The sequence below is a fragment of the Macaca fascicularis genome, chromosome 11 (assembly GCF_037993035.2).
Source record: "Macaca fascicularis isolate 582-1 chromosome 11, T2T-MFA8v1.1".
In the NCBI taxonomy this organism is placed as follows: Eukaryota; Metazoa; Chordata; class Mammalia; order Primates; family Cercopithecidae; genus Macaca; species Macaca fascicularis.
Genome location: NC_088385.1, coordinates 47,585,943 through 47,610,948, shown reverse-complemented (window position 1 = coordinate 47,610,948; position 25,006 = coordinate 47,585,943). Strand labels below are relative to the sequence as shown.

General features: G+C 38.0%; 1 protein-coding gene across 7 annotated transcripts in view; it reads right to left on the bottom strand.

Annotated features, from left to right (window-relative positions):
- Positions 1 to 5,298: 5,298 nt before the first annotated feature.
- The window catches only part of CNTN1 (contactin 1), a 393,567-nt gene continuing 373,859 nt past the window's right edge, over positions 5,299 to 25,006 (bottom strand). For all 7 annotated transcript variants that reach the window (XM_045365082.3, XM_005570587.5, XM_015430734.4 and 4 more), the window contains one exon: positions 5,299 to 7,748. In XM_045365082.3, coding sequence (XP_045221017.2) covers positions 7,672 to 7,748 — 77 coding nt within the window. In that variant the 3' untranslated portion in view covers positions 5,299 to 7,671. The remainder of the gene's footprint in view (positions 7,749 to 25,006) is intronic.

Below are 25,006 nucleotides of genomic sequence, written 5' to 3'. Positions count from 1 at the left end.
ATCAAAAGAACAGAAAACCAAATACCGCATGTTCTCACTCATAGGTGGGAATTGAACAATGAGATCACTTGGACACAGGAAGGGGAACATCACACACCGGGTCCTATTGTGGGGAGGGGTGGGGAGGGATAGCATTAGAGATATAACTAATGTAAATGACGAGTTAATGGGTACAGCACACCAACATGGCACATGTATACATATATAACAAACCTGCACATTGTGCACATGTACCCTAGAACTTAAAGTATAATTAAAAAAAAGAAAAAAAAATTGTCAACAAGTCACTTAAGAGTCTTAATCATATGCCAATTGTACAGTTATCTATTACTATATAATAAATTACTCCAAAATATAGTGGCTTAAAACAACAAATTATTACTATCTCAGATAGTTCCTGAAGGTCATAAACCTGGGAGCAGACGTTTGGGCGATTCTAGCTCAAGGTGTTTCATTATATGGCAGTTAGACTTTCAGCCTAGACTGTATTCATCTGAAGGCTTGACAGGCTGATATGCTTACAAGATGGCTCACTCACAGGGATGCTGGCAGGAGGTATCAGTTTCTCACTATATGAATATCTCCACAGGGCTGGCTGAATTCCCTTAGAATATAACAGCTGGCTTCTCAAAGAGCCATTGATCTAAGAGAGAGAGAGAGAAAGAGAGAGAATGATTAAGATGGAGACCACACTGGCTTTTAATGACCTAGTTTCCAAAGTCCTCCACTGTCAGTTCTGCTTTATCCCATTCTCTAGAGGTGATTCATTAAATTCAGCCCACTCTCAAGGGGACCAGAATTACTTTCCACCTCTTGAAGAGAAGAGTTTATGAACATATTTTTTTCAATGGCCACAATAACTTTCTGTTGATGACTGGTAAGATTGAGAAAACACTGGCAGAATAGGCATCAGAAGCTTGAAAGAAATATTGGAGCATCCTTTAAGTAATGATGTAGACACCACTACCACCAAAATATGACATTTTGTAACAAAATACAAATATCAACTACTGAAAGTTTAGGAGCGATTTATGAGGCTTATTCTAAATGTAAAGAATTTGTCAGACTATCTTAGCACAATTTTTGTATAGCTTCTTTGTTGCCTATGCATGAGTATAACATCATAAAAACATGTACAAATAAATAGCTGTTTCAATAAGAATAACAATTCTACATGATAAACAAGCATTGTGTTATAGTTTAATTATAAATATTTTTTCTTTTTTAATAGTAAAATTGATGGCCTCTTAGAGCCAGTGGAATTTGGTAAGTATCTGTGGCAGATTATATCATGTGGCTCCAATTCTTCAATACTTCCTATGTCCACATCCTCTGCTGTACTTTTAAAATGCCCACCTGCATATGTGGGTGACCTACCATGCCTCTTGGTTCCGGGTTTATAATATGACTCGATTTGATCAATAGGATGTTAGCAGACATGAGGCAAACAAAAGTTTGAGAGAGTAGCTACATGTTTCCACACGCTTTCTTGCACCTCTGTCAGCTGTGAGAACGTGCCAGGTCTAGCCTGCTGGAGAATGGGAGAAAAGTGAAACGGAGCCAAGTTACCCTAAAGGCCCCATCTAAGGGCAGCTTTGGACAGCTGACAGTCAACTGACTCCTGAACATGTGAGGGAGTTCAGTTCAGATAAGCAAAGCCACATATCTGACCTACTGCTGTTCAAATGTGTGAGCAGTTTTTACTGTTATATGCCACTGAGGTTTTGTGAATAATGAATATAGTTCACTTAAAATAGTGCATGTGTTTGCAACACTTTAATGTGACACGTCCCTTCCCTGTGATTACTTGAAGTGATTGTGTAATGTGGATAAGCTTTTCTAATGAAGTTTTGAAGTCCCTTGGAAACTTGTACTATAGTTGAATATTCATGTCATTCTTAGAAATAATAAAAGCACTGTAGATGGGACTGATTGACCATGGTTTCCCCTCACCTTTCATCACCAGGAATAGTGTACATTTGAGATGTGGTAAAAGGAGGGTTTTCGTGCTGACAGGCATCTGATATTTCTTCTAGGGGAACATCCTTCTCCACTCCATCTAGTCCTGGTGGGATTTTTTTTTTTTTTTTTTTTTTTTTTTTTTTTTTTTGAGACAGAGTCGCACTCTGTCACCCAGGCTGGAGTGCAGTGGTGGCACGGTGTCAGCTCACTGCAACCTTCACCCTCACGGTTCAAGTAATTCTCCTGCCTCAGCCTCCTGAGTATCTGGGATTACAGGCACACACCACCACGCCCAGCTGATTTTTTGTATTTTTAGTAGAGGTGGGGTTCCGCCATGTTGGCCAGGCTGGTCTCAAATTCCTGACCTCAGATGATCCACCCTCCTCGGCCTCCCAATGTGCTGGGATTACAGGCATGAGCCACCATGCCTGGCCGGTGGATATTTCTATTACAATGTTTGTGCCACCATTTCACTACCCAGAAGGGTAGACAGGCTATCCAAAGTGGCAAATAAAATGTACTACATTCCTGGGAATAATCTGAGTCTTCACTGAGATTTTCTATGTATGCTGAGTCAGAGTGAGAGAGGCTCTAATACTTTTGGACCACTGATCAGGAGGACGTAGGTTTGGAAATGTCAGCACCCTGGATTCCTTCCACAAAAAGATAACCTGCCAGAGATGCAGAATCCATGGATGAAGAGAAACCCTGAGAACATTACTAAAGCCCTTATATCTATTCCATCTTAGAGACTACATTATTTGAGCCAATAGACTCTTTTTTTGCTATTTCCTTAAAGCTATTGGAGTTGAGTGTCTGTCATTTGCAACTAAAAGAATTCTGAACAATTGAGAAGTGTTATCCCTATTTTAGAGAAGAGGAAACTGCACCTCAGAATGCCATATTTCTTGTCCAAGATCTTATAGGTAATAACAGGTAGCATTAAAATATTATCACAGATCTGTCCAATGGTCATGATGTTTTCAAAATTTCATTTTTAAAAAAGTTGTTTTAATGTACATACTGTAAAGCTCACCCTTTTGATGGGCAATTTTGTGAGTTTTGACAAATGCATAGATTTCAGTCACCACAACCAGTTCTATCGCCCCTAAGAGTTCCCTCATGCCGCTTCTGTGCAGTCAGACCCTCCAACTCCTCTCAACTCCTTGCAACCACTAGCATTCTGACTGTTTCCGAATGTTCTATAAATGGCATCACACAGCATTTTGAATCTGGCTTCTTTTCACTTAGCATAATGCATTTGAGTTTCATCCATATTGTTGTAAACTATCAACATAAATGCTTTCTGAAAAGATGCTTAGAGCAGAATTTCAGTCATATCCACATTAGCGTGAGTGATGCATACAGGTTTTAAAAAGAGGAAATGAGAACTATACTGGGTTGAGACAAAATATATGTCCACTCAGTACCTGTGAATGTGACCTTATTTAGAAATAGTGTCTTTGCATATGTAATTAAATTGAGGTCATGCTGGATATTAAGGTGGTCCATAATCCAGTGACTGGTGTCCTGATAAAAGAGAGAAATGTGGACACCAAGACACACAGGGAATATGCCATGTGGCAAGAGGTAGAGATCGGAGTGTTACAGCTGCAAGCCAAGGAATATCAAACACTGCCTGCAACCATGAAAAGAAACGAGAGAGGGGTTTAGAACAGATTCTCCTTCAGAGTCTCCAGAAGGCAGGCTGACACCTTCATTTTAGACTTACAGCCCCCAGAACTGTGAGAAAATAAATTATGTGCTGTAAGCCCCTTAGTTTGTGGTAATTTTTACTGCAGTTCTGGGAAACAAATGCAAGAAAAGATTAAGATATTTGGCTTTGCTTTCAAGGCAGCATCTGTGAAAGAAAATGATCCTGAATGAAAAAAGATTAACTTCACAGTTGTGCTTGAGGATGAGCCTGACTGAATTCTAGAGCAAAATTAGTAATGGCATCGTAGGAACTGATATATATTACCCCAGGCAGCGGACTTATTTCTAGTAATGGAAAAGTGAAACTTGGTTTTAAAATAGGATGAACAATGGTGAAACCTATAAACTAGTTTACAAGTCAATTCATTCAAAGTCATCATATGTCTATTCTGAAGAAACAAATACTGAAGTTTGGAGGAGGCTTTCATCATTTTTTTTATTAGCAACCTGCAGAAGATGATAGACTTGGGAAATTAAGTATTAAAATTTAATTCATTTTCCAAGTATCATGAAGGAAAACGAAAAAGTCCACATTCCTTTAGAGGAGAAATCTTCTGAGGTGCATTTTTGTCTGCAGTCTGGATACAAACAAGGTAGGGTATATTTTTGCCAGACAAAAAGTGCATTGTATTTTGATATTAAGATGTAGAACAAAATAAGAATAATTATAAACAAATCAGCATTTTAGGCAAGCCAAGGTTATGGATTTTTTTTTAAGAGATATTAAGTTATGTAGACATGCTATTGAAATATGTTGTTCTTTCGGTTGACACTATCAGTTAATCCAGCCTGCAGTGATCATGAACACCTCAAACCCAACTCCCTATCAGATAGTACTGAATATTCCCTCCAAAATATAGCTCAGTCTCCAGATTCTGATTTGATAAATCTGGACTGGGGTCCAGGGAATTCATTTTAATTTTTCTAATTCTCCAGGTGATCCCGATGGGCAACCAGGTTTGAGAATCATTAACATGGAACACACTCTCACAGAAAGAAGCTTTGATCTCCCAAAGCCTGGAGAATCTGAGCTGGGATCAGTCGAAGGTCAAATACCAAATACAAAATATTAGAAGGGAGCTAATCTAATACTTAAGGTCTAGAAACAGAGACAATGTCCAAACAGGAAAACCAGAATCCAAGGCGAAGCACGCTTCATGAAACAGGAAGGGAGATGAGAATTCCAATGCAAAACCACTATCAGAACACAGGCAGCCATGGGATGCAGTTTTCTGGGCCCAGCCTGCCTCAGGACTCAGAAGCTTTACCTGTAGCAGACTCCTCCCATAGATTCATGCCATTATGCAGATACCTCTATTCCAGGCTCAGCTCATTCTGGGTTAGAAAGTCTCATTTTTTTTTAGCATCTAGCAGCTTGCTTTAGTGTTTCAGTTTACACTGATATTCACTGACATCTTCATGGGTTGAAGTTATTTACCAGGTGATCTTATTTCAATGTAATAATGACTCTGTGTGTGTTTCTATGTGCGTACTTTTTGTAGTATCTTCAAATACTGAACTGTTGCTTAACCAGAATATTTATTCCCTGCTATTGAACTTGTAATGAAAACCTTCTAAAAATGAATTGAAACTTGAGGTAAATTGAAAGGACAGTTGTTCTTTCTTGGGTAACAGTAAGACATTTATTACTTTATACTAATTTTTTTTCATTCATAAAAAGGACAAAGCACAGTCCTATACTACTCCATTGAAAAAATGATAAAAAATAACTAAAAAATCAATTCAATATTTATCAGTATCAAATAAAACTACTATCACCTTTCCTGAAATACAAAGAAACAACAGATGTATCTATACCTATATAAAGTTTAATTTAGAATCTTGCGTCTTAAAGCAGATGATTATTAGTTAGCTTGACAACAGTTTAAAACTGATGGTCCCAGTTAAATCTGTACAACTGTATGAGAAAATGAAAAGCTTGAGTTATCAGTGTATGAGAGATTTTAAACTACTTTATCTCTGTCAGAAATTCAAAACTAAACAACCTCCAAAGTCTGTTTTCCTCTTACCTTTCAGAACCATTTCATGCAAAATCTAACCAGTTTTGCTCATTATTGTCATATATTAGAAAATAAAAGGCAAGCATGCATTTGGCAAAAGGTTTAGTTGTTGATTATATAAAAATGCCCAACCTGGGTCACATTGCAAAAGTAAAACCCCAAAGTGTAACAATGAAAACACAAACATTTGTACAGAAGGTATACAGAGTATTCGTTTCCCTAAAGTATGAAGACATTTTGTTTCTTTTTCAAATACTTATATATTTTATGAAATCTTGCAATGATCTTAAGACTGTTGACGTACTTCCACTGGGAAATCATCCATTTCACTTATTTTTAAAAGTTTCATTTTATAACAAAGAGTTAAATGTAAACTAATGAAATATTTATTGATATTTTCATAATGAAGGCTCTAAACATTTACACATCGATATATAGTACAAAAATTATACAAATTAAAGAAAGGGGGGTAAAGTAGTAATAGATCTATTTTGCTTCCTGTAAATATTTTTTACGAACCTGTATGGTATCCTTTCTAAAAAGATAAACTCTAATTAGCTAGCAAGTCTGTGCTAATAAAATAGGATTATACCTCTTGAAGCATCCAACATTGCACTATTTCATGAGCCAGCTAATTCTTTATTACTCGATTTCTTTTACATCCACATTCAAACACATTTCCGTGCACACCATGGAGAATGAATAAATGTGCATCTTCCTTTTCACAACTTATAAAAACCCAAAGCACCAACACTTGGGAGACACCATCGGAAAGACATATTATTTGCCTCCTCCTGGCCTTCTAGTTTTGCATACGCTTCAAAGTACCATTAGCAATATATTGATTTGGTATTTTTAGCCCATTTTCAGTATTACGTTGAAGTGGGAATTGAGCTTAAAACTAATTATTATTATTATTATTATTATTATTATTATTATTATTATACAAAATGGAATGCTGTAGCTTTTTCAACCTACAGGTGACTTTTTGATCTGACATCTGCAATAAAGAGACGTAATACTTAGGAATGAAGCAGAAAAACCAAGATACTAGTAATTGTGATATTCACTTAACTGTCACTTATTCCTAACTGTGTAAAGACTGTCACATCTCAATAAAAAAGGAAGCACTCTACTTTTCAAAATTTGTCATTCCACATATGAACAAATATAGCAATATCATGATATTCTAGATAAGAGCTGTGATTTTTGAGATTTGAAATTGATAAGAAAAGCATAAAATAACTTCAGAGTAGAATATAAAAGTGAAAAAAAAATCTTTATATGGTATGTTAACTTTACTATTAAAAAACTGATTCTGAAAATCAAATATTTAGAAAATTATTTACTTTGAAAATAAAAATACTGATAGTAAGTTCTAGAATTTGGTTTCCAATAGTCAAAATCTTTCAACTCATGATTTGATAACGGGATTTATGACAAAATATTTGTTACACTTTAAACTCAAGATGTCAAGAATGCTAGGGGCCATTCAATAATATGCAGTACCCAAAACAGTGAGGAAATTACAAGAGACTGTATTACTCTTACATTTACCACATACAACCAACAATTCAATCTCTATTATATTTCACAACTTGTTATTAAATTTAAAGCACCTGTATATGGTGATTTGACTTTCACTCTACAGCCTATAGTATTGAATTGAACACTGTAACTTGTCCCATTGGGTTAAATCATGCAACTGTCACAGAATCAGGTTAAGTGGTTTATAAGGCATATTGGAACGAGTTAAAAATCATTTATATCCATTTAAAAGTTTATTCTTTTGGATGAAGGGGTTCCTGAATGCCTCAGTCATCATGTGAGTTGTAAATCAGTTGAATAGTTTGTTAAAGTATAATTTATTTGGCTTAGGATGGAGCCGCAGAAATTGGAAGGAATTGTGGTCATCCAAGGGATGAAGGATGTCTTCTGAGCTGGGGTGGGAACAGCAGCTATCACAACACATTCAGAATTCCAAGTAGACAAGGATGCCAAGGGCAGGCAGCAGCAAGCCGAGAAGACTTGGTGATGGGGTGGGTGCACCTACAAGGTAAACCGAAAGTGTGCATATTATTTCATTGATAAACGCCAGTATTGCTCATTGAGTCTGCTTCGGCTAAGGCAAGATTGCATAGCCCTGGAAAACAAAGGGGTCCTTTTACAAAACAGAGTCTCTTATGCTTACATGATTTAAGAAAAACAAAAGATTTGATCAAAGATTTTGTGTGTGAGATCATGTGAACTGTTTACACAACATGATTAAATTAATCATTTAAAATAATATCACAAATGTGTATGTTGTCCCTATGATCTGGCAGTCCCAAATTCCTACCAGAAGGCAAAAGGTCAAGAAACATATATACAGGTGTTAAAAAAGTAAGCTTTATAAAAATAAGATAAAGAGATAACAGTAAAAATACAAATAATTTTTCCTGAGATAATGACAACATAGGTATGCTAGGTAGATCTTGCATAATTTCACATCCCAATGGTTTTAAGACATTTATACACTTATATGGAATGATTTAAAGTAATGTATTTCTGATAATATTAAATAATCTCATTCAATTTTTACCTAAAGAACAATTGCCCTGAGATATTATATTGTGAATTAAAAATTGAAATGATGTATTATAATATGCTATGGACTTATTTCATATCTTGGGTGACACTTAGAAGGGATACTCCTATAATCAAGTAAGTTTATGGGTCCTGACGACATGAGGACTTTTGAGAAACTGCTGTGAGGATTTTTGAGAAACAGCTGTAAAGTAGGACCAAGTCATACTCTTTCTTCCCAGTGTCCACAACTATTAGGCACTATTTTCTTTTTTAATAAATTAATTATTATCTTTTAAGAGACAGAGTCTTGTTCTCTTGCTCAGCCTGGAGTGTAGTAGTTCAGTGATAGCTCACTGCAGCCTCAAACTCCTGGGCCCAAGTGACCCTCCTGCCTCAGCCTCCCAAAGTGCTGGGATTACAGGTATGAGCCACTATGCCTGGCTGGTACTATCTTCAATGAACATGCTGCTAGAATGAGTGAAGGCCTAAAAAATGTAGTCAGAGGGGGCGGAGCAAGATGGCCGAATAGGAACAGCTCCAGTCTCCAACTCCCAGCCTGAGCGACACAGAAGACCGGTGATTTCTGCATTTTCAACTGAGGTACTGGGTTCATCTCACTGGGGAGTGCCGGACGATGGGTGCTGGTCAGCTGCTGCAGCTCCACCAGCGAGAGCTGAAGCAGGGCGAGGCATTGCCTCACCTGGGAAGTGCAAGGGGGAAGGGAATCCCTTTTCCTAGCCAGGGGAACTGAGACACACAACACCTGGAAAATCGGGTAACTCCCACCCCAATACTGCGCTTTAAGCAAACAGGCACACCAGGAGATCATATCCCTCACCTGGCCGGGAGGGTCCCACACCCACGAGCCTCCCTCATTGCTAGCACAGCAGTCTGTGATCTACCTGCAAGGCAGCAGCGAGGCTGGGGGAGGGGCGCCCGCCATTGCTGAGGCTTAAGTAGGTAAACAAAGCTGCTGGGAAGCTCGAACTGGGTGGAGCTCACAGCAGCTCAAGGAAACCTGCCTGTCTCTGTAGACTCCACCTCTGGGGACAGGGCACAGTAAACAATAACAAACACAGCCCAAACCTCTGCAGACGCAAACGACTCTGTCTGACAGCTTTGAAGAGAGCAGTGGATCTCCCAACACGGAGGTTGAGATCTGAGAAGGGACAGACTCCCTGCTCAAGTGGGTCCCTGACCCCTGAGTAGCCTAACTGAGAGACATCCCCCACTAGGGGCAGTCTGACACCCCACACCTCACAGGGTGGAGTACACCCCTGAGAGGAAGCTTCCAAAGCAAGAATCAGACAGGTACACTCGCTGTTCAGAAATATTCTATCTTCTGCAGCCTCTGCTGCTGATACCCAGGCAAACAGGGTCTGGAGTGGACCTCAAGCAATCTCCAACAGACCTACAGCTGAGGGTCCTGACTGTTAGAAGGAAAACTATCAAACAGGAAGGACACCTACACCAAAACCCCATCAGTACATCACCATCATCAAAGACCAGAGGCAGATAAAACCACAAAGATGGGGAAAAAGCAGTGCAGAAAAGCTGGAAATTCAAAAAATAAGAGCGCATCCCCCCGGCAAATGAGCGCAGCTCATCGCCAGCAATGGATCAAAGCTGGAAGGAGAATGACTTTGACGAGATGAGAGAAGAAGGCTTCAGTCCATCAAATTTCTCAGAGCTAAAGGAGGAATTACGTACCCAGCTCAAAAACTAAAAATCTTGAAAACAAAGTGGAAGAATTGATGGCTAGAGTAATTAATGCAGAGAAGGTCCTAAACGAAATGAAAGAGATGAAAACCATGACATGAGAAATACGTGACAAATGCACAAGCTTCAGTAACCGACTCGATCAACTGGAAGAAAGAGTATCTGCGATTGAGGATCAAATGAATGAAATGAAGCGAGAAGAGAAACCAAAAGAAAAAAGAAGAAAAAGAAATGAACAAAGCCTGCAAGAAGTATGGGATTATGTAAAAAGACCAAATCTACGTCTGATTGGGGTGCCTGAAAGTCAGGGGGAAAATGGAACCAACTTGGAAAACACTCTTCAGGATATCATCCAGGAGAACTTCCCCAACCTAGTAGGGCAGGCCAACATTCAAATCCAGGAAATACAGAGAACGCCACAAAGATACTCCTCGAGAAGAGCAACTCCAAGACACATAATTGCCAGATTCACCAAAGTTGAAATGAAGGAAAAAAACCTAAGGGCAGCCAGAGAGAAAGGTCGGGTTACCCACAAAGGGAAGCCCATCAGACTAACAGCAGATCTCTCGGCAGAAACTCTACAAGCCAGAAGAGAGTGGGGGCCAATATTCAACATTCTTAAAGAAAAGAATTTTAAACCCAGAATTTCATATCCAGCCAAACTAAGTTTCATAAGTGAAGGAGAAATAAAATCCTTTACAGACAAGCAAATGCTTAGAGATTTTGTCACCACTAGGTCTGCCTTACAAGAGACCCTGAAGGAAGCACTAAACATAGAAAGGAACAACCGGTACCAGCCATTGCAAAAACATGCCAAAATGTAAAGACCATCGAGGCTAGGAAGAAACTGCATCAACTAACGAGCAAAATAACCAGATAATATCATAATGGCAGGATCAAGTTCACACATAACAATATTAACCTTAAATGTAAATGGACTAAATGCTCCAATTAAAAGACACAGACTGGCAAACTGGATAAAGAGTCAAGACCCATCAGTCTGCTGTATTCAGGAGACCCATCTCACACGCAGAGACATACATAGCCTCAAAATAAAGGGATGGAGGAAGATTTACCAAGCAAATGGAGAACAAAAAAAAGCAGGGGTTGCAATACTAGTCTCTGATAAAACAGACTTTAAACCATCAAAGATCAAAAGAGACAAAGAAGGCCATTACATAACGGTAAAGGGATCAATTCAACAGGAAGAACTAACTATCCTAAATATATATGCACCCAATACAGGAGCACCCAGATTCATAAAGCAAGTCCTTAGAGACTTACAAAGAGACTTAGACTCCCAAACATTAATAATGGGAGACTTCAACACTCCACTGTCAACATTAGACAGATCAATGAGACAGAAAGTTAACAAGGATATCCAGGAATTGAACTCATCTCTGCAGCAAGCAGACCTAATAGACATGTATAGAACTCTCCACCCCAAATCAACAGAATATACATTCTTCTCAGCACCACATCATACTTACTCCAAAATTGACCACATAATTGGAAGTAAAGCACTCCTCAGCAAATGTGCAAGAACAGAAATTATAACAAACTGTCTCTCAGAGCACAGTGCAATCAAACTAGAACTCAGGACTAAGAAACTCAATCAAAACCGCTCAACTACATGGAAACTGAACAACCTGCTCCTGAATGACTACTGGGTACATAACGAAATGAAGGCAGAAATAAAGATGTTCTTTGAAACCAATGACAACAAAGATACAACATACCAGAATTTCTGGGACACATTTAAAGCAGTGTGTAGAGGGAAATTTATAGCACTAAATGCACACAAGAGAAAGCAGGAAAGATCTAAAATTGACAGTCTAACATCGCAATTAAAAGAACTAGAGAAGCAAGAGCAAACACATTCGAAAGCTAGCAGAAGGCAAGAAATAACTAAGATCAGAGCAGAACTGAAGGAGATAGAGACACAAAAAACCCTCCAAAAAATCAATGAATCCAGGAGTTGGTTTTTTGAAAAGATCAACAAAATTGACAGACCACTAGCAAGACTAATAAAGAAGAAAAGAGAGAAGAATCAAATCGACGCAATAAAAAATGATAAAGGGGATATCACCACCGACCCCACAGAAATACAAACTACCATCAGAGAATACTATAAACATCTCTACGCAAATAAACTGGAAAATCTAGAAGAAATGGATAATTTCCTGGACACTTACACTCTTCCAAGACTAAACCAGGAAGAAGTTGAATCCCTGAATACACCAATAGCAGGCTCTGAAATTGAGGCAATAATTAATAGCCTACCAACCAAAAAAAGTCCAGGACCAGATGGATTCACAGCTGAATTCTACCAGAGGTACAAGGAGGAGTTGGTACCATTCCTTCTGAAACTATTCCAATCAATAGAAAAAGAGGGAATCCTCCCTAACTCATTTTATGAGGCCAACATCATCCTGATACCAAAGCCGGGCAGAGACACAACAAAAAAAAGAGAATTTTAGACCAATATCCCTGATGAACATCAATGCAAAAATCCTCAATAAAATACTGGCAAACCGGATTCAGCAACACATCAAAAAGCTTATCCACCATGATCAAGTGGGCTTCATCCCTGGGATGCAAGGCTGGTTCAACATTCGCAAATCAATAAACATAATCCAGCATATAAACAGAACCAAAGACAAGAACCACATGATTATCTCAATAGATGCAGAAAAGGCCTTTGACAAAATTCAACAGCCCTTCATGCTAAAAACGCTCAATAAATTCGGTATTGATGGAATGTACCTGAAAATCATAAGAGCTATTTATGACAAACCCACAGCCAATATCATACTGAATGGGCAAAAACTGGAAAAATTCCCTTTGAAAACTGGCACAAGACAGGGATGCCCTCTCTCACCACTCCTATTCAACATAGTGTTGCAAGTTCTGGCTAGGGCAATTAGGCAAGAGAAAGAAATCAAGGGTATTCAGTTAGGAAAAGAAGAAGTCAAATTGTCCCTCTTTGCAGATGACATGATTGTATATTTTGAAAACCCCATTGTCTCAGCCCAAAATCTCCTTAAGCTGATAAGCAACTTCAGCAAAGTCTCAGGATACAAAATTAATGTGCAAAAATCACAAGCATTCTTATACACCAGTAACAGACAAACAGAGAGCCAAATCAGGAATGAACTTCCATTCACAATTGCTTCAAAGAGAATAAAATACCTAGGAATCCAACTTACAAGGGATGTAAAGGACCTCTTCAAGGAGAACTACAAACCACTGCTCAGTGAAATAAAAGAGGACACAAACAAATGGAAGAACATACCATGCTCATGGATAGGAAGAATCAATATCGTGAAAATGGCCATACTGCCCAAGGTAATTTATAGATTCAATGCCATCCCCATCAAGCTACCAATGAGTTTCTTCACAGAATTGGAAAAAACTGCTTTAAAGTTCATATGGAACCAAAAAAGAGCCCGCATCTCCAAGACAATCCTAAGTCAAAAGAACAAAGCTGGAGGCATCACGCTACCTGACTTCAAACTATACTACAAGGCTACAGTAACCAAAACAGCATGGTACTGGTACCAAAACAGAGATATAGACCAATGGAACAGAACAGAGTCCTCAGAAATAATACCACACATCTACAGCCATCTGATCTTTGACAAACCTGAGAGAAACAAGAAATGGGGAAAGGATTCCCTATTTAATAAATGGTGCTGGGAAAATTGGCTAGCCATAAGTAGAAAGCTGAAACTGGATCCTTTCCTTACTCCTTATACGAAAATTAATTCAAGATGGATTAGAGACTTAAATGTTAGACCTAATACCATAAAAATCCTAGAGGAAAACCTAGGTAGTACCATTCAGGACATAGGCATGGGCAAAGACTTCATGTCTAAAACACCAAAAGCAATGGCAGCAAAAGCCAAAATTGACAAATGGGATCTAATTAAACTAAAGAGCTTCTGCACAGCAAAAGAAACTACCATCAGAGTGAACAGGCAACCTTCAGAATGGGAGAAAATTTTTGCAATCTACTCATCTGACAAAGGGCTAATATCCAGAACCTACAAAGAACTCAAACAAATTTACAAGAAAAAAACAAACAACCCCATCAAAAAGTGGGCAAAGGATATGAACAGACATTTCTCAAAAGAAGACATTCATACAGCCAACAGACACATGAAAAAATGCTCATCATCACTGGCCATCAGAGAAATGCAAATCAAAACCACAATGAGATACCATCTCACACCAGTTAGAATGGCGATCATTAAAAAGTCAGGAAACAACAGGTGCTGGAGAGGATGTGGAGAAATAGGAACACTTTTACACTGTTGGTGGGATTGTAAACTAGTTCAACCATTATGGAAAACAATATGGCGATTCCTCAAAGATCTAGAACTAGATGTACCATATGACCCAGCCATCCCATTACTGGGTATATACCCAAAGGATTATAAATTATGCTGCTATAAAGACATATACACACGTATGTTTATTGCAGCACTATTCACAATAGCAAAGACTTGGAATCAACCCAAATGTCCATCAGTGACAGATTGGATTAAGAAAATGTGGCACATATACACCATGGAATACTATGCAGCCATCAAAAAGGATGAGTTTGTGTCCTTTGTAGGGACATGGATGCAGCTGGAAACCATCATTCTTAGCAAACTATCACAAGAACAGAAAACCAAACACCGCATGTTCTCACTCATAGGTGGGAACTGAACAATGAGATCACTTGGACTCAGGAAGGGGAACATCACACACCGGGGCCTATCATGGGGAGGGGGGAGGGGGGAGGGATTGCATTGGGAGTTATACCTGATGTAAATGACGAGTTGATGGGTGCAGCACACCAACATGGCACAAGTATACATATGTAACAAACCTGCACATTATGCACATGTACCCTACAACTTAAAGTATAATAATAATAAATAAATTTAAAAAAAATGTAGTCAATGGCTTACAAATGTAACAATTTTTGTTAATTTTTGAAAGTTTATTCTCTAAATTTGAAACCACCAAATAAATTATTATTATCTATCATATTAAAAGTGACCATAAACAGCTCATTCTTTAGCATGGTCCTTTTATATTTAGGGAGATTGATTTAGGGCATTTCTCCTGAATCTCTCGTCATTAAAAGCACATTCATGTTCCCTATAAGGTGGAAGATAATAGTGTCTTTCTACTTGCTTGTCTTCAACATCGCCCTGCCTGAGGCTTTTGGTGCTGCCTGGAAACATAAGAGGGAAAGCTTTATCAGATACAGATAAAGTGGTTCTTTGTAATGAGCAGGAAAGTGAGTGTCAAAAAGTCAGGGCAGATAACAAGGGCAATATAAACAGCCCTCAAGTAGCAGAGCTCCTAAGGACACTCTCAATAACAAACAGTAAACTTATCATTACTATGAGCGATGCTACTTACTGCCCTATGGCCACCTACAAGACTAGGTTGGCTCATTACGTATATTATGACATGACTACAACAACATACAATGGTAGGTCTTCTTACCCCAATTTTATATATTTTGTAACTGAGTCAGGTAAAATGACTTGCTCAAGCCCAGTAGTCACTAGAGGGCAGAGACAGGATTAGAATTGAGATCTGTCCAGCTGCAAAGGCCATGCTCTTTTGACCTCTCTGCCGTGTTCCTGCAGATAACTTTAGCAAGGGACCAGTTTCAGAAATGCAGAAGGACACAGCACTCTGCACTTAATGTGTCAAGGCGAGGGCACAGAAGGAAAATAATAAATGTCATATGGAAAATAGCTAACACATAAACTTTCAAAGAGGTCTTTGTATTCTTGTAATTTTTTTTTACCTTCTACTTTTTTACATATTTTTTAAAATATGCCACAGACCACACATTATTTTATTCTGATAAGATGCCCAATAATAAACCTCAATCACAGAGTAAAACCTTTAAACTTCAATGTTTGACCCAGTGTAAATGATCTTTCCTTTTTTGTCTGAGGATGACTGCAGGGACTCCGTAATGCTCTTTTGACCACAAATTACATCTGTGATGGGGACACATTTATGTACTTGGCTGAATATGTGGGTTGGCAAAGTACAAACTGTGGCTGCTCGAAATAAATTTAGTCAATTGTGGATGCCATCTTGATGTTTTGGTATTAGTATGAAACCAAATACAATTTCATAATTTGTGGCTTTGACATCAGGATATTTGAAATAAACTCCCCATATTTATGTGTGTTATATTTAATTTCTCTAATGGCTCAAGCTTATGTAATTTTGGTCTTCTTCTTCACTTCTCTCCCACATCCCAAACATAAATTAGAAACCTAATTGAAGTACTATTTAATGTCATTTTAAATGACATATATTCTTGAGCAGTTTTTCAATATATATTGGTTTTGAATCTAACAGCATATATATATCAGAATACTGCTATCAATTATAATTCTGCTACTTATATGGTATATAGTAAACATATATTTTCCTTTTCACATAGCTGATGAATGTTAAGCATGAACAAATCATTGATCTTGTGAGGAATTTTTCCCTATCAGAAGAAATGTAAAACCAATTTGGAGTACTATATCTCTTCCATGGGAATTTCTTGATTTTTTTTAAGTCTAAACTTTGATTTAATACTTCCTTCAGGAGGAATTCCTGCTATAGGGAGAGAGATGCTGAAAACAGAAATTTCAATTAAAAGTTGAGCAGTACTGCAGGCTTTCTGATAAGTAGAAAACTGCTCTACTTGGTTTTTAATACAAACCTCCTTTCTGATGCTTCAGTCTGGACACTGTGATGCAGTCTCCGTTTCTACTGCTTGCCTATTGCTAATGATGCCATAACATTTAGAGTTTTCTCTTTGTGGTGTCATATTTTGTGACCACAACTGCTAATATCTGTAGATTATGAACAACTTCAAGACAGAGATGATATCCAAATCATATTTTAGCTGTGTTGACTAATACCAAGCCTAGTACCTAGAAAGTACTCAACCTATAATGTTAAATGATTGAGTTATGCCTCCATTGTAGGCCCTGAATTGTTTTTGATTACAGAGCACAGGAGGTCTAAGGAAGAAGATGGTGAGAGGAAACCACTGTGACCTTCAGTGGGACCCCTGATATTTCTTTTCATTTTATTCTCTATTGCATAATCTATCTAACTTCTAGGAACCTGGGCAAAGAAAGGGGTTATATCTTCCTATGATTACTTTTGCTCAGAAAATAGATTTTCCTATGAAAGAGATGAAATTCAAAATTCATAATATAATATCAGAAGACATTGATTTCACTACTCAGTCCAGGAGTCCTCCAACTAGTCCTGGTTCAACATTATTATTATTTATTTTATTTATTTATTTATTTTGAGACGGAGTCTCGCTCTGTCACCCAGGCTGGAGTACGGTGGTGTATCTCCGCTCACTGCAAGCTGAGCCTCCTGGAGTCACCCCATTCTCCTGCCTCAGCCTCCCGCGTAGCTGGGACTACAGGCGCCTGCCACCACGCCTGCCTAATTTTTTTGTATTTTTTTTAGTAGAGATGGGGTTTCACCGTGTTAGCCAGGATGGTCTCGATCTCCTGACCTCGTGATCCACCCGCCTTGGTCTTCCAAAGTGCTGGGATTACAGGCGTGAGCCACCGCACCCGGCCCCGACATTATTTTTTATTCTTCCAAGGTCTATTAATGACCCTAGCCATATGAAAGAAATGTTTTTATTAGATGGTTGATTCCCCATTGCCTAGAGATGTGCCTAATATATATAAGGTGTATTAGGTACACATGAATGGATGTTTGTGTTGAAAATTGTTGAGTTCAGTAAAACTCCTGCTGGGATAGCAGCACGTTTGGAGAACTGAAAGAGTAAAAACATCCCTGTGACCAGAGTGAAAATCAGCTCAGACAGAAAAATAACAAAACCTTTATTCAGATTCATATGACAGACATGGATAATGCCACCTGTAAAGTTTGCAGGAAACACTACCAAGATCACAGAGCTGCTGTAGAATGCCATCATGACCTGCTCACCGAGTGGATGGTGCTGTTACCAGTGGTGCCCCAGACCTGCTCTACTTGTCCCATCTATTAGTGGGAATACTCAATTGGTGGACTGCACTCCCCTCATGACAGCCCCAGCTCTAATTAATCCCTGCTCCTCCTATTCCCACCTCAGAAACAGAAACTAATCGAGATCTGACTGCCACTTTGTTTCCACCCTCTTCAGAATTCTTCAGCAGGAACTCAAACCTTCCATAAGACACTTCTCCTTCACACCTGCATGATATTCCATGATTGCTCTGGTATGTGTTTCTTTGCTACATCCAGTCAATAACTCTGGCTTTGGCAGACTACAGGTTTCTGCTTGATCTTTAGCTGTTTAAATTTTAACAGGACAAGCTGGCTAATATGAGTATCAATAAAGCAGGCAATGAGTGCCTGTCCTAGTAGGAGCCACAAGGGTATACTGGGAGCAGTATCACATGGCAGCTAAGAGTCAGATGTTCTGGAAACAGGCAAAGCAAAGTTCAGACTCTACCTCTGCCTTTTACTGGCTGGGTAATCTGGGTAATCTTGAGCATGTTATTTAATTTTTTTAATTTAAAAAAATTTTAAAAAATTTTAAACCTTTTCCCAAACTTCAGCTATAAAATAGGGATAATAACATGTCTCATAACATCTATCTATCTATGTATCTCTCTATATCTATCTATCTATCTATCTATCTATCTATCTATCTATCTATCTATCTATCTATCTATCTATCTATCTATCTATCTAAATGCTGAAAAATTCTAATACTGCACCTACCTTGACTGCGTCCCAGTGGTTACTCATAAAAATGGCTCCAGTACTCCAACAAGTTCACTGAAATTGTTGTCTTCAGTAGCTAAACAGAACACTTGCTTTTCTTGTGTTGATTAGCCTCAAGCAATTGGGAAAACAGCTAAAAGCTGAGAAAGGCAAATTAGAGAGGTTTTAAATGATACAGGTGAGCAAAGTCCTGAAACACGTTTTTCCAATTACCACAAAATTACCAGAAAACATACTTGTCCACAGCTGTGGGCAGAATATGATTCCTGTGTGATGGTCCTTGATAGAAAGATGACTGTGATCAACAAGTTTGGGGGATACTGATTATCCTCTCTTGCTTTGGTGATTCTCAAAATGCACTTACTTGCTCTTTTTAGATGAGATTAGTCTCATCTCTCTCTCTGTCTCTCTCTCTCTCTCTCTCTCTCTCTCTCTCTATATATATATATATATATATAAAATATAGATTTTCTGTGTATATATAGATTTTCTATTATATATATTTTCTGTCTGAACATCTCTCTCTATATATATCTATATATATACATAAATCTCTATCTATATATATAGATAGATAGAGAGAGAGAGGTAGCATAACCTTTCTTCAGAAGTAATGATACATGAAAATCCGTTATTGAACTGGGTGAAGAGGGGATGTTTTACTCAAAGATGCGTTTAGGAGCAGGAGACCACCAGATTTTTGTCTTCTCTATTTTCATGCTGGCACCTGTACTTCCCCCAACCCCATCACCCCAGGGAACATATGGGACTCTGCTTATCATGGTTTGAAAACAACTGCTTTATGTAAAGCATATCACGGTTTGAAACAACTGCTTTATGTAAAGCATTTCAGAAATGCATGATTAATAGATAACTCTCAGTAAATGGTAGCAATTCCTACTACATTTGATGATGTTTATTTCTTGCTCTATACCTGCACTGTATTTCTGGAAAAGTAGTTGGAAAAAATAAAGCAAACAATAGCATAAGCTGGGCATACTAAGTTTTTCTGTAAGAGTCTAGCTTCCAGTTCCAGTGTTTGTGTAGCATGGTAGTCAGGGATCTTTGGTTTTAAGAAACAGAACCCCAACCTAAGAGCTGATGTTGTACTGGCCTGAGGGACAACTGGAGCAGATAATTGAATACCTGTGTCTTCCAAGTCTCTGGCTTTCACCTCTTCTTCTTTTACAATTTGCCTCACATTCTCAGACTGCTCTCAAGAGAGACATGAGCTCCTAGCTCACATCACGTATTCTTAAGAGCAAACAGACTGAGCTATCTTTTTGCCCCAACTCTAATGAAAAATTCTTAAGGAAAGGCTCTGTTTTGCAAACATTAGGTCACACAACTATCCCCAGACCAATAACTGCGGCTGAGTTAGTGGCTTCTTTAATTGAACTAGCTTGGAGAAGGTTTCCGTCCCTCAACCAATCACTCTGGCTGAGGAGGCAGGGCCACGTAAGAAGATGGTAGCTTTCATTCTTATCTCAGAAGGAACAGTACTTTCCCCAGTGAAAGCGTTGTGTGGATCCAGGAGCAAAAGAGGAGTTCTGGGGTGAAAAAGAGACTATTCTCATCTAAAAAGAGCAAGTAAGTGCATGTTGAGAATCACCAAAGCAAGAGAGGATAATCAGTATCTCCCAAACTTGTTGATGACAGTAATCTTTCTATCAGGGACCATCACACAGGAATCATATTCTGCCCACAGCTGTGGACAAGTATGTTTTCTGGTAATTTTGTGGTAATTGGAAAAACGTGTTTCAGGACTTTGCTCACCTGTATCATTTAAAACCTCTCTAATTTGCCTTTCTCAGCTTTTAGCTGTTTTCCCAATTGCTTGAGGCTAATCAACACAAGAAGAGCAAGTGCTCTGTTTGGCCACTGAAGACAACAATTTCAGTGAACTTGTTGGAGTACTGGAGCCATTTTTATGAGTAACCACTGGGACGCAGTCAAGGTAGGCGCATCACTCGAATTTTTCAGCATTTTTAATCTTATTTATTTGTACAGAAAGGCCTAATGTGAGTTTGCCACTTTGCAAATTTAGTCACTCATAAGAATTTGTCTGAAATAAAGGTAAATTCATGGTGAAGAGCTTTGTTTTGGACTTAGTCTAACCAGTTGGGAACTTTCTGGGATTCTTTTACTGGTGGTGTTCCATTCTGAAGATTACTGAATTGTGTTTGTTTCTCCATTGGATTGCTGTCAGAACTAAGTGAGGAAATCAATTAGGTATTTATTTTATTAAATTTTGTGGCAGAAATGTGTGAAAACAAACATTAAAAGAAGCAGAGGTATGTTTTAGTTTGAGACACTGAAATCTAACTTACTGTATGGTTAATTTTCTGACAATGATAATTTTTAAAAATTCATGCAGTCCCATGTACTTCCATGAATTCACACTTGGTCAATGTGAAGCTACTGAGGTAAAAATAAATGTTTTAAATGTATTAACTGAGATTTTATGAAATGTCTGAAACAAAGGAATCTTTGAATTATTACTGCTTGATTCATTTTTGGCATTTCTGTCCCATCTTTGTCTCTTTCTCCTTGCACATTTTCTCTTGCATATATATTTTTCTTTCCAGGTTTCCATTCTGTCTAAATGTTATCAACAATGCAAGTATAGAATAGAGTTGAGATGTAAAACTTACAAACCTGTAAGTAGAAAAGTTGTAGTTGCCTGGAAACTAGCATGCAATTTTCAGTAAAACTGCTGTTAATTCAGTGAGGTTATTGTTAACATTTTCTTTGAACTACATATCAAAATTATTATTTTCATGAATGGTCTAATGTTGTTAAGCATTAACGGAGGTGTCGTTTTAGAAAGTTAGCTGAATTGGCTTCAAACCAGTTTCTTGGGGAAAATGCTAATGTCATTTTCAATTTTAGATCAAATATTATAAGCATTCACTTCGTGACTTTGACAAAATAGAGTAATGGATAGTCACACTAATTGGTTTTAAGAGTTTCTAAAGAAGAAACCCAAAGAGAAATCAGAAAATCAAATGGGTTTGAGGTTCAGCAGAATTCTTGCACATTTGATGATTTTTGTTTTTTCCCTAAAATATCTATTTTATGATATTGTCTGTGTATCAGCTTGCTTATTTTCTTTTGATGATTTTATTTCCCTTTGCCTATTTGAGATAGCAACACTCAAATACTAAGCTAAGTAGAGAAGAAAAAAGACAGCTTAAGACCTACTTCCAGTTCTGTCAATAGCTAGTTATATAACTTTAGCAACAGAGAATATTTGGGCTCAGGACACGGTTCTGATGCTGCTGTGATCTTTGGCTGTTTTACTTCTCAAGGACGTGGATTTTCCTTCGATAAAATGATAGGGTTCACTGTTACAAGTCTTAAGGTTCTTACTACAGCCCTGAGTCTATAATTGTAGGCAAACTATAATATATTTGAGAACATCTAGCATTGAGCCATAAAATTTGCAAACAAATTTGTTATATTTCCCTTATTTATGCTAATCAAAGTTGATATTAGTTTATAAATATACATTGAGTGCTTGATCATCTAAGTGCTAGTGGCTTCGATGGGTTTTTCCATCCAGTGAAGCCCACTAATCTTGCTGCTCCTACTCATTTGGCAATTGTGAACCCAAACCCACATGCCAAGCAAAATGGATTTTTGTTTGTTTGGCAGAGGTATATGATTTTCTGGCAACTTATCCTGGCAGTTGTATTTGTTCCTTACTGTTGACTCTGGCCCTTTCCCTGTCAGAAAACACCACATCACCAGGATGCCTTTCCTCTTTGAGAAAGGAGTTAACATTTCTGGTAGAGTGATAACCAACTGATTTGCTGGGAAATATAAAACCAACTTCTAGCTGCCTCCTGGCCAATAAGTGCATGCTCAACAAGCCCGATTTTGATATTTTTGGGCAAGGTGAGACCATAATTATGAGGACTTTTAAAACTGGCTTACCTACTTCTTTAGAAATGCAAGGTGACATTTACACAAAAGTATGAGAGTCGAAGTGAGACAATTCTATCTGGATACTGTTACCACTCACTTGAGTGTGTGGTCTCTTACAAGGTTCTTAATCTCTCTGTGCTCCATTTACTTACCTGTAAAATTGGGAGTCTAATACTTACATAGTGGAGATACAATGCATGGTAAAATCCATCTATTAATTGTGAATTTGAAATATGAAATATAGTTTATTCATTTAAAAAGATACTTGATTATTTAGTGAGTATTTAGTGAGAATATACTTGGTCTAGAATGAGACAGAAGAGACCCAGACCTTGGTATCTAGGTTCTATTCTATACAATACACAGAATTATATATAGTGGATTTCATGGGTTTGTTTTATTCCCAACATATACAAAATATTTTGTAAATAACATTCAAGTTTTTAATTTATGATTAATTAACCAATAACCAGAGCCAGTTTATTAGGAAATCTTTGCACTTGGCTTTGGAAATAGGTGTTTGACAGAACATTCTCACATTCGCAGCCCTGACTTTGTGGAATACACTGAGTTACCACCAGGAGCAACTTTTCTCAGCCTCAATCAAAGTTAAAAAGACTGGGAACTTCAAATGCCCATTACATTTTGCCATACTTATAAAAGCAAGTGCTAAATTATTCCTTCCACTGCCTCTACCTTGCCGTCTCCAAATTAGTTTTTGAGGCAAAAAGACAAGTAGAGCCAGAGAGAAAGTTTGAAAATTTATGTGTTCCACCATGCCAAAGTTAATGGTTCCTCTTTAGTGCAAGTCTTGAGGGACCAGTTGAGCACTGTAACTAGGAGTTCTTGGACATTTTCAGAAACAACAGATACATAGCCCTGTGGATTTATTTACAGATAAAGAGAGACTGTCCCTTGCAATCATCCCCCCACAAAAGTTGCATGTTCTATTGCTTTGCTTCTCTCTTTTTTGGTGGAAACTGGTTGATATTTGGGGGTACTGACAATAAAGAGAGAATGAAACTAATTGGCCATGAGAGTCAATTTTCCTTAAACTTATTGTAAGTGTATCTTAACAACAAAAAAAAATCCAAGCTAAGGGAAGCAGATACAGTTTCCCACAAAGCCCACTGAGTTCTTCTGAGTCCTTCTTTGACATGAATTTGAATAGATGATCTATTGCTGGCCTTCATGCCTATGCTCAAGGTCATAGTGGGCACAATGTTTGCTTCTAGGTGAGATAATGGAACCTAGGAAGCCTGCCCTATCATGAGGCTAGACATTACAGCTATTCATTCATGAAGTGTATCTTGTATGGTCATCCATAAAATTATAGGAGAGATGAAATATATTCAGGAGACACACATTTGCATACTTAGTAGTAGTACCAGTATTTGTAGGATAAATCATTCTCTAGTACTAGGAGGACAGGGCAAAAAGTTGCCCACTAAGTTTTCTTAGAACAGAAAACCCATTAGACATATGAGGGCTGTGGAGATGACACAGAAAAGATTCTGTTCAATTGGTGCGGTGACCCCCAAAGCAGAAATTGTATTCAGTTTCATGTGGCTCTTTTGTGAGACCCTAATTAGCACAGCCACTGAAGTGGCTGGCCTACCTGGGAGTAATTCGCATTTCAATTTCCATTTCACAAAGTGTAGATGCAGATTAAGTCCGAGTTTATATTTTACTTCTGCTTTTCTTTGTAAAATAAAATCTTCGCCTAACAATAAGGAAAATTCTGAAATTTAAATATACAGAAAGTGATGATATAAGAATAGTGAGAAAAATATTTCCTTAAAATTATTTCATTTATTCATAAGATTCTGGACAGCCTGATCCATAATATGTCATTAACAAATATCTGTTCAGTTTTTTTTCCAACAAACTCACTCAGTCACCTGAGTGAGTGCAAAGGTGCAATCACAGCTCACCAAAGTCTCTACTTCCCAGGCTCAAGTGATCCTCCCACTTCAGCCTTCTGAGTAGCTGGGATTAGAGGCATGCATGACCATGCCCGACTAATTTTTTATATTTTTTGTAGATACGGGGTCTCACAATGTTGCCAAGGCTTGTCTGGAACTCCTGGGTTCAAGCAATCCTCTCACCTCGGCCCCCACAAAGTACTTGGATTACAGGCGTGGGCTGCTGCACTTGGCCTGTTCAATGGATTTTAAAAATTTTTTAAACTACTTAGTGCCTAATTTGTCTAGGACACATTACAACATTTATTTTACTAAATTCTTATAATATAGAGTTAAAGTATGTATCATTATTTGTATTTACAGATTAGGGACCTAGGG